This window comes from Amblyomma maculatum, chromosome 8, assembly GCF_055883805.1.
Source record: "Amblyomma maculatum isolate TAMU_Amacu chromosome 8, ASM5588380v1, whole genome shotgun sequence".
Taxonomy (NCBI): domain Eukaryota; kingdom Metazoa; phylum Arthropoda; class Arachnida; order Ixodida; family Ixodidae; genus Amblyomma; species Amblyomma maculatum.
The window spans coordinates 86,146,590-86,157,633 of NC_139351.1; the positions used below are offsets into that span (position 1 = coordinate 86,146,590).

General features: G+C 42.1%; 1 protein-coding gene across 1 annotated transcript; it reads left to right on the plus strand.

Annotated features, from left to right (window-relative positions):
• Nucleotides 1-387: 387 nt before the first annotated feature.
• On the plus strand, nucleotides 388-10,783 carry LOC146181699 (uncharacterized). The gene is made up of 3 exons (XM_084576695.1): nucleotides 388-546; nucleotides 4,062-4,244; nucleotides 8,972-10,783. Exons 1-3 carry the CDS (start codon nucleotides 516-518, stop codon nucleotides 9,454-9,456), a joined length of 699 nt encoding a protein of 232 aa, XP_084432821.1. The 5' UTR covers nucleotides 388-515; the 3' UTR covers nucleotides 9,457-10,783.
• The last annotated feature ends 261 nt before the right edge of the window (nucleotides 10,784-11,044 follow it).

Consider the following 11,044-nt stretch of genomic DNA (forward strand, 5'->3'; position numbering starts at 1 on the left):
GCTGGCTATAGTGTGGTGACATATAATGAATCAACAGTGCTAAAGACGAGGACAAAGAGCAAAGAAGCAAACAGTACGAGCGCTGACTCGCAACTGAAGTTTACTGAAGACAACACAGAATAAAAACCATAGCCAATTGTTGCATGGAGGAAGTGTTCTCGCGTCGCATTTCGTTTGTCATTCACTGCATAGCCTCGGTTGTCGCGTTCACGACCTACTCTATCACGTTGTTCACGTATCAGATGAGTTTTTCGCCTGCACGACATAAACTTATTTTTTAAAAGTACGTATAGAAAGGCTGCTTTGCATTGCGCAGTGTAGAAGCAGACGACGCCCCGGCGCCTCCGTGCTCAGTGTCAATGCAGTGTAGAGAGTACGAGCGCGCCAGCGTCCTGCGTGCGAGGGTAAAAGAAAACTGCATCGGCAAACGGCAATGGCGGTAGCAGCGGTAGCATGCATCCTGGGCTCACGCTCTTGATGCTCTACCCAACGTTAGCTCTACCCATGCCGACGGAATGTATGGCGACAACTTCGGTTTGCGAATGGGTGCGTTTATGGCATTGCCAACTTATGCTAGACATATCCGTTGCTCTTTGCTCCAAGTCTGACTTCCTGAGGTCCATCGAATGTGCTTTGCATTTGCGCGCAGTTCTCGACACTCGCTTTGACAGGTCCTTGATCCGTTCGCAGTTTTACTGCTGATTTTACCAGGCGGAACATAGGTAGCTCTGCAAATGTCTAGTCACCTGTGGATATAATTTTCTCTTCGATGGAACGACGAAACAGCGCTGACAGATTCTTTTCTCTCCCGTCCCGTCTCTCAACTCAGTTTCGTCGTTCTGTCCAACATGAACCACGTACAAAAAAGCGCATATTGCCTTGAGCAAAGATACCAAAGTTAATCCAGTGCTGACCCAGTTTTTAACTTGTATGATGCATTTGGAAATGTTTCATCGCATGCATTTCACTGTCATTTCACTGGCTAAACTGCTTTAGCAGTTTAGCAGGAAACGTAATATGAAATTTACATGGTACTGATGACAGTGCTATTGGTTTGTAGTGTAGTGACTACTAACCGCGCGTCGTCCGCCAAGCTACCGTGTCGGCTACGTAAGCCGATCGTTTGTGTTTCCCTTTAAAATAAAAAGCGCGTCGAGCCCACACAATGCGCGGGAAACCGGAGACAGTAAAATCAGTCGTTGTTTGGGATTCGCAGCTCTTGGACCGCACTGGCATCGCAGTAGTGGTGACCTGGGCACTAAATTTCTATATGAAATAATGTACGCAAGGTCCCAGTTATGACGACGGGTGCTACTTGTCTGTGTTGCACTTCTTTCTGGTTGCCTTCACCACCTAAATCTATGCGTACCCCAACACCGGTCATTCCTTTTGTCAGTTTGATTTTAGCACCAACCATGCCATAACTGCTCGTAGCGCACTGATTGATCAGTGCACTGCCAGTCGTTATTAGTTGAACTTGGTCATTTTTTCGAACGGCTGTTCATCCTCATTGTGGCATTTTAGTGTGAGAGCATTATAACTTCATGACAAAAATAATTGTCCGTCGGAATTGGTGTTCCTCATTTGAAGCCTCACAAGCTTGAAAAATCATGAGTATGCCGTTGGCGTGTCATACTTGGCAGGTAACAGACACCCAGACTCCTGCGCCGCACGTTTGAAGCCCAGCAGCCTTTAAATGTTGCAAGCATGTTCATATGCAAGGTGGTGTTTGGCAGGTGACATGGCCTTGCACTGATAGGTTGGAGATGCATTGGTGCTTCGGTGTGTTTTGTGACATCACGAAATTACATGGGAAGGCTGGGTTGGAAGGAGCGGCCAACTCGAGCAGATCCTTTTTTCTGGAAGGATGAGATGGGAGTTGAGCACACGGAACCCTTGCTACCACATTTGAAGCCTCTCCCCCTCTAAAAATTCCCAGCATACCTCTGAGAGGCACTACGGGAGTGTCCACTTCTTTTACCACAAGGCTATGATGATAATCCCGTAGAGCTTGAAACCTTCACCTGAGAGAAATATAGACGGTCGCAGGACATCCCATGAGGTCTGGTTCATCTAAGAGAAAAAGACTGAGACTCGGAATAAATGAGTTAGAAACAAGCATTACTCTCTTTGTTATTTCTTTACATAGGCAATAATACATGTAGCATGCTGCAAAATGAAATGCTCTTGCACATGTGCCGTATGAATGTCATTTATTTTTTCAATTTTTTTGCATGTCTGCAGAAATGTATGCTACGATGCAGCATCTGATCTGCTGTTTACGCCAGCATTATCTCAACGTACACAGCTGTCTGATCAGCATTGCTGATCGAGCATTGCTCAAAATGACATTTCTCTGCGGTGTTAATACATGCTGTTGGATGGCCACAAGCAGTTCATAGCTTTCAAGAAGTTTCTAGGAGGTAGACAAGACACGTAAAATATGACGCCGCTCAATGTTTGCTTGTTTTAGTTTGTTTTGTTGAAAACATTTATTTTCCAAAATGCCAGAGCATCCCTAAGTGACGTGGTGTGTGTGTGGGAAAGGGGGGGGGGATTGTAGGGGGGTCATGCTGCACCAAGATGAGACACCTTCGTATTGATCTGGAAAGGTAATATTTCATTTATGCAGATTAAGGGGAGTGTTGCACCAATCTCTGGCATCTTCCGCGGTTAGTTTGCACTGTGGGGAGGGCTGATATTTTTTTGCTGTTCAAAATTACTTTCTTCATGGCAATTTATCTTGCCTTGGCTTGTAACAGCTCGATGTTCACAGTCAACTGTGCACCACATTCTTGCACAAAGGCAGTCACCTCATTCAGTTTCGGGAAAAGCTTTTTTTTTTGTCCCTGAAAATTTTTCGCAGTCCACTGTATGTAAATAGGGCTTCCTTCTGCTTCAAACAGCCATGAACGATCTTCTTGATAATGCTGAACCACTGCTATTCTGCACAATTTTAAACGGCCTCGGCGAGTGTAGCTTTTCTTTCAATAATGCTTCCAGCATTATTGGAAATGCATCTATTGTCCAGGTTTCGATGAGTCAGTGTGGCCGAAATGGCTGAATAATAATAAAAAAAAAAGAAGGCAACTGATTCTACCGCTCGGTAGCTCCTCCTCTTCTATGCATGTCGATGATAGCGATGAACAGTAGCGAAATGAGAACTCTGAATGCTGGATAAAAATTGTTTTGATGTGCATATAGTAAAAGGTTTAAATTTTGTGTTAATTAATCTGGAAAAAGCTTCTTATTATATTCAGGTTTTTGCAGTAGATCACAATTTGTACTTGGAAATTTGGTAATTGTGATGTCAAAATGTCTTCAGCTGGTGCATGCCACGTCTTGCTCATTGTGTTAAGCATTGTTGGGTACTGATTGTTGAGCAGATTGTATCGCTTCACCAGACCACATGATAGGGCTGAGCTGACAGGTTGAGGGTTGAGTTGGCAGGAGCTGCCAATCAAGTTGCTCCTTTGAGGTGTCTCATCTCACCCTCCTGTGCATCCCATGTCAGACACGCTGCTTCCTAAGCAGTGCCGGCACACCTGCACGGCTTGAAAGTGGAGCTTTACATTTGTATCTCACCTTTCACATACTTCTGACTGGATGCTAATGAGTATGCGTCAGATAATAGAGGCACATATTAAAATATTAGTGATTAAGGAATTAGCAGATTGCACATAAGCTAACGAGGGTGTGCTAGGGGGAGCGTTGTGCTTTTAAAATCGGGGCTTAAGTGTCCCCCATATTGTTCGTTGCAGTCTTCAATAAAGGTGCACTCAGTTCGTTTTAATCATTTCCTGAAGAAACACGTTGCTCGTAGATCTTTGAAGCTTGTGTGCCGTTATCATTGATAGCTACCGTGTGCAGTGGATGTGATTGTTGTGAACTGTGATGAGGATGTAGAGTATATAAACGTGCAAGCCATGCTTCGCTCACGGTGCTGTCACCTTGTAGCATTTATTGTAATGTTGTATGCAAAGTCCTTCCTGTTCTGAGCTCGCGTTCCTCGTTCTCCCTTATATCGTTCCCTCATGACAATGGGAATTTTTCCTGTGCAGGAGAGGATGCGGCCACACAGTGCGATGTGCCTAACGCCACCAGGTCCACAATGTGTGTCCTCGAGTTGGCGTCAAAGACATCGCAGTGCGCTACCAAAATGGTGTCTCAAAGCACGCAGACTGCAGTACCCGAGAGGGCAGAGGATGCTGTCCAGCTGACACGGCATCAGAGTGATAGAGAAGGTGAGCATACTCACTCCTGTACATTTTTTTGTTGCACGCATGAAATGGCGTAATGACAGATGGTTTAGACCTAGCTATAACAAAACCAAGAAAGATCATGCTTTCATTGCATCTAGTTTTCATGTGGAAATCCTGAGTGACTGTCCAGGATGGAAGCTAAAATGGAAAGCGTTCCACTAAATGTGTCCGGAATGGAGGCGAGAATGGATGATAAATGTAGATGAACTGGACTAGAAAGCATTCACAGTAATGTTCCCGTTTCTTCAAGCCGTAAACATGGAGAAACATTTTGCGATCACGTATCAGTAATAGGATGTTGGCTGTAGTCTCCACTGTCCCACAAGGGACACAGTCAAAGCACACTTCAGTGTGTGAGGTGAAGAAATTTGGGCAGTCAGTAGCACCCATGTCTTTCAGTATGCTTGTTAAAAAAGAAAAATGCTACCCATCCGTCATTGCGTGCATAAACTCTCTTTACTTTGCTTTGCTGGCGCTCTCCTCCTGTCCAATATCCAACATCAAGCTCTTACGTCATTCAAGTAAAGAAACAGGCATGAACATACAGGTTGCCCTAATCTGAAATGAAAAATTCAAATGTCGAACAGATGTGGGGATGAGAAAACAAAAGGTAGAGAAGACGAATATAGAGAAATTTCCTGTTTATTGGTTTACCCTCCTTCTATACGTGTCCGCGGGCTGTTCGAGCCATCATTTTTTCGCTCTGCAGTGAGACAGGAGAAAATAAATGACCACGTGATTCTTCTGTTGCTACAAATTTGACTAATTTTCATATAGCAGGCGTCACATTGATGCTTTCTTTGCATTCCTAACCACACCGAGGACAAAAATGGGGCGTCATTCGAGATAGATTTTTGCTGGCATCAACTGATTGAGAAAACATTGGCTTGGAAAAGAGCTAAAATAAACATGCATCCCAGGAAAAGGTCGGTGCCACACAAATGTTGTGCAGTGAAACACAGTTCAGAACTGCTGACCAGTGACACTGGTTGTGAACTTCAGAATTATGTCTCTCGCGTAAGAAATATTTTCTCAAACTAAAAGTGGTGGATTGCAGGTTTAGAAGTGTATGTGTTTAATGAGCTATCTCGCATTAACTTTGGGACTGATTTTCCTAAAAGGTACTGTTTAAAGAAAGCCTAAATTATTTTTGGCATGAACTCTACCTACAGGTGAACGGTGAAAACATATATTGCTGTTAAACCATGAATGACGTGTATGATAAAAATGCTGAATACACACAATGTTTTTGCTTCTTTATTGAACCAAGAAAATGCAGAAAATGCCTATATGGTGCACTAATTAAGGTAAATGAAAGGGCAACCCATCTGCGATAATATAAAATATAATTTTGTATTTTATCTGCATTCGCACCTAATTTAGAAATGTGTAAATGCCAGCAACTTCTGCGTCTTCGCGAAAACTTTGAAAGGTGCTTACGTGAGAATTTTTTATTTTTTTTTTTTCGCAAAAATAATTTGGCAAGACAGTATTCACACGTTCGACAATTACCCCAATTTTTTTCAAGACTAAAAGCACTTGCTGCTGGGCTAGTTGGTTTTGGTTCATAATTAAAATAGTTTAAGGCGCAAAAAACAGACAAACACAAAGGTAAGTGACGGCACGAAGCGCCAACTCCCAACTGATTTTATTGCATGCAAGAAAACGTACTTAAATAGTTTTGTAGTCACATGCGTAGGTGTCACCTAAAGCTCAGGAACGACCTGATAAGGCGGGCTCCAGGAATATCTTTTCACAGTTATATAATACAATAGATGTGTCGCTTACGCACATGTCACCTTTCTTTTTGATATAAAACGCTTCTATCAACTCCCTGGCATTCTTATCTTTGCTTTTGCCCAGAATGCGCACATTAATGAATGCCCGTCCCGCAATTGTGAGCCATGCCCAACATCACACTTGATGACTGAAGCCCAGTTCAATCTGATTGTCGCTTTGCGCCACAAATGCTTCTTTGTTCGCATTCGTACAGCGTCCAAGTAGGACGTGAGGTTGGCAGGCTGACTGGTGTGCCAATCCTTCCTGTTCTTCTGCAGAGGTTAATGGAAATAAATTATTGTGATAATTGCAGCATGGCTTTTGCGGAAGCGGGGAGTCGAAGGCGAGGGAAATACCGCCTTTGAAACACTGAGCGGGAATGGAAACCTGTCTTGTTTCGTCGTCCACCCCCACCTCCGCGGCCGGCGCGAGTTGACTTGACGAGCCCGCTCGCTATCTAAACGCCCTTGAAACTTAGTGCTCGGAAATGGTTCCTGGCTTTACGTGACTCCGTCTGCATGGGCGTTGCTATGAAATGTAGCCCCCAAGTTCGTAATGTTCATGCTGAAATGTATTTTCGAACGAACCGGAAAAAGATATTGTAGACAAAACCCAGAATGCTTTCGAGCGCCGGTGGTTGTTTTGGTCGGCGGTGCATGACAGCACGAAAACATTTAGGGGGGGGGGGGCTGAAGCCTCATAAGCCCCCCCCCCCCCCCCCCTGGCTAAGCGCCTGCCATGTGCTGCACCACATTTTAAAAGAGCTAGTCCAGTACAAAAATAATGAGAATGAGCAGGCATTCCACCAGTGTTTAGAATGGCTACTAGCACTCCACTGACCTCATCAGTCTGTGCTCCTGTGTTCTGTTTCATGACACTTTTGCCTGTGCATTGAGAACTGCTTTTTTTGGTTGGTCAGAAGGGGCTGACTTTTCATTATGTGCCTTGTATAGCTCTCTCAAAATATTTGTTGCATTATGCATCAACCTAGTACCGCGAACTTTCCCATTCGAGTTTCTGGCTCGAGGGTTTACAGCTGTGGACAGTTTTCTGAAAGAATTGTTGAAGCGTTCATTTTAGGTTATTTTCCTTCTGCTTGTGAGCAAAAAACTTTGCACATTAGAAGATATGATGGATTCATCGAAGCTAGAGACAATATTCACTCAGTATGATCTTGAAGTCTCTTGCTTTTCTCCGAACATGCATCTTTGAAAGAAACAACTTTCCAACATTTTTATACAGCTCCACAGCTAAGCATAACTAGGTCTAAATCGTTTCTTGTAAGCCTTCATAGACTTTACGCAATCTCTGTCATGGAGCCAATTCCTTGTGCACAGATCAAGGCATTGGGTTTGCAGCAAGTTTGAAAATGTTGCAGGTGTATTGCTTGGGCACAAAGAGAAAAGCATGTCCAACATGTATAACCAAGAAAAACCATAAACTCCAGCTATGGGATCATGTGTCACAAGCCTGGCTTATGTTCTTTGCACATTGTCACACTTAAGCATGGCTAAAGGAGGATGAGGGTCAAATTCTAAAGTTTAAGCTCAGCTACTTTGGTCATTTGATGAGAAGAGAGGAGTTGCTGGAGAAAGATTTGATGCTGGGAAAGGTTGAGGGTCACCGGAGAAGGGGTAGGCAGCGAACGCGATGGTTAGATGGCATCCTCGATGCACTGCAGATGAAGTTATGTGGTGTTAGGAAGATAGTGAGAGACCAGAAAGCATCGTGTGATATGGTCCATAGGGTCACAAAGAGTCGGACACAACTGAACTGAACTGAAAGGAAGATGGCTCCTCTCAGGGTGGCGCAGTCCAGAAAGCTGACAGTGTGCTGGGTGTGCTACTCAAAACAATTTGCACTTGAGGCACTGCATTGAATCGGTGTTAGAAATATGTGGGCTTTAAACTTCTTTCGAAATTTTATTTATAAGTATTGCCTCTTTTCAAGAAGTCCTCTTGGGTGGTGCAGTGGTTAGGGCGTTCGCCTACTGTGTCCAACAATGAGGGATCGAATCCCGACCACTGTGGCCACTTTTCTATTGAGGTGAAACGTTATGTGCTCATGTGCTCTGCGATAGCGCACATTAAGGAACTTCAGGTGGTCGAAATTTCCAGATTCCTCCACTACTCCGTATCCCAGCCTGAATTGCTTTGGGACATTAAACCCCATAAACCAAATCTTTAAAACTGAACCATTATGCACAGAGCACTGAATATAGAATGGTGCAGAGCATAAAATATACAATATTCGAACATGTACATTTGCAGACTTGAAGCAATTGGAAATATTAAATTGGATATAAATCAATCTACCAGCAATGCAACAGGTGAAGAAGGGATAAATTTATTGAAAGGATAACCCTTTTGGCAAAATAGCATTAAATGTATATGATTATTTGGCATTCACAGCTGGTGGTGGTAGTATATTGAGTTTTCCTCTTTATTTTCTGCCTGTGTACTTCACTGTTTTGTTGCCCTCACTGATGTAAAAATTATCTAGGTTAGCTTTAACTATGCTTTTTGTTTTTCCTTATGAATCTCCTAGAGTTCAATGTTTCTTGAGCCACGAGTTATAAATATAATTCAGGTAGATATAAATTTTGAACTGATGTTTTCATTGCCTGGGCATCAGTGGGTGACACCTGCATTCAACTGCATGCACAGTTCATAATTAGGATAACTTGGTTCAGGCTGGAATTATCTATTCAATTTAGCTTTGTTGCAGCAAAAGCTAGGAAACAGCACAAAAAGTATGTGAGATCCAGCTCCATCTTTTCTTTTGTGTGGTTTGATTTAAGTAAGTTTTTCTCCGGGTTGTCACAGCTGTTTATGACACAGTCTTTGGCATGCATAGTTTTTTACTAAATGCCATGTGAGCTGCTTAGTGCTGGTCCTCTGCTCTTAAAATATTCTGCTTTTTAAATGCAGGCCCAGCTACCATAGGCTCCAAGTGCAACACTCTTTGCGGACAAGAGTACCTGGATGAAAAGTGCCCAACAAGTGGCTACTTGGTGTCTTCTCCAGCCAGCTCGCACCTGGGAAAACTCAGTGGCAAGACACTGCACAAATGCAGCATTTGTAGCAAGTGCTTCGACTTCAAAAGTTTCCTAACAAGGCACTTTCGCATCCACACGGGCGAGCGCCCCTTTCATTGTGACTACTGTGGAAGGAATTTTGAACAAAGCAGTAATTTGCTGCGTCACATACGCAGCACACATACAGGTGACAAAAAGCATCAGTGTCAGCTGTGCCCCATGGCGTTTACAGAGCGTTGTGTTTTAATCAGACATATACGGTCCCACAATGGTGAAAGGCCATTTCAGTGTGATTTGTGTTCAAAAGTATTTTCACAGGCTTACAATTTAAAAAAGCATAAAAAGAAAGAACATAATGGCAAGACCACTTTTTCATGAACATTATTAGCAACATTTTACAAGGCACCCTATTGTTTGGAACCAGTTAGCACCATGCTGAGTACCTAAAGCTAGGGAGACTATTAACCTGTGCCAGAAATTGTGATCAGTTTGTGGACTTCCCTTAATATGCACTAACTTTCTTAAATTTCTTACATGTTATCAAATTACACTGGCACAGGCTGCTTTCAAGTGTCTTCTCCACAAGATGTATGAGCCTGTTAAGCTCTTGAACTTCTGTAATTTTAAATTGTATCATCGCATGCATTTTTGTCATATAGCTATCTTTTGACAAAATACTTTTGAACAATGACATATGTAATATTTATTAATGATTGCCATTTCTGAACATGTCATTGATAAGAGTCTGTGGGTACAAGAGTGCCACTATTCTATTAAAAGGAGTGCCACTATTCTTTTTTGTATTTTGAGTGTATTATGCTTTATAATATTATGAACGAGTTCTGGAACTGTCACTGTAGCTTTGTCAGTACGCATAGATGATGGAGAAGAAATTCTCTTATATGTTATTCTGACATGCATGTTCTAAAGTTGTTGGAGTAGTGAAAAATTTTAAGAAAATGTCGCATTACAAAATTTTTTTTGTAACTTTGGAGGCCTTATGATTAGCTTGTTACCTGAAATTAAACCTAATGAAAGATATCAACAGTTCAAGTGTCTTCATTCTCATGGATGTAAGTTGCTTAATTCTTATGTAGTTTTATGGAGTGCACATGCTAGTTGTGCTGAAATGTTATTAGGTAGAGGTTTTAGCAGCATCTTGATGTGTATAACAGATTATCTTTGTGCTTTGTGGTCTGTGTGATAAATTGTACTTATTCTTTTGCTCTGATTGAGCATGGGTTGTGCATTTGCTTACATGCTTTTAGAAGTATTCACTTCAATGCATTGCACAATATAATGTGGTATTATTCATTGTTTTTATTTCATTTTGCTAACTTCACATGACATTTTATAAGGTTGGAATAAGGTTTCTCATTGTGATGTTCATTTTTTTTACTGATCTGCTTATAATCCCAAACCAATGTTGTGTCTTGGCTACCCAAACTGCATCCAGAGCCTAATTGCCTTGTTCAGCAGCGGGAAAAGATTTTCTTTTACTGTGACTTTTATCAGTGGTCTGTACTGTGTCTCACGGTAAAGCTATTCTTTACGATGGAAATTCCTTATTTGTGGCACAGTAGTGCACAGAAGTATTCGTTTTGTTTTAAAATATATTTTACATTAATATTTTATATCATTTGTTACCTCGACATGCACCTTTATTTAGACTTGGCCCAACAGTGCAAAATATTTTTTTTTTTTTTCAGAGGAAATTTTACTTGTTCAATTTAGTGTATCATCATTTGTTTACTTGGCAGATGAATGCGTGCTTATGTCAATATTGTTATCTTATGCCTGCACAAAAGCTCCCAGGAGGGCGCAAGGAGAATTCAAAATGATATTCTTCTCTCAGGCTGGTCATAACCAATTGGGCCGCAGAAAAAATATTTTTGGCACCTTTGCTGCCAGAGCTATACATTATGAGTGGCATTCCATTACAGTGACAACTCTTCCCACTCATGTT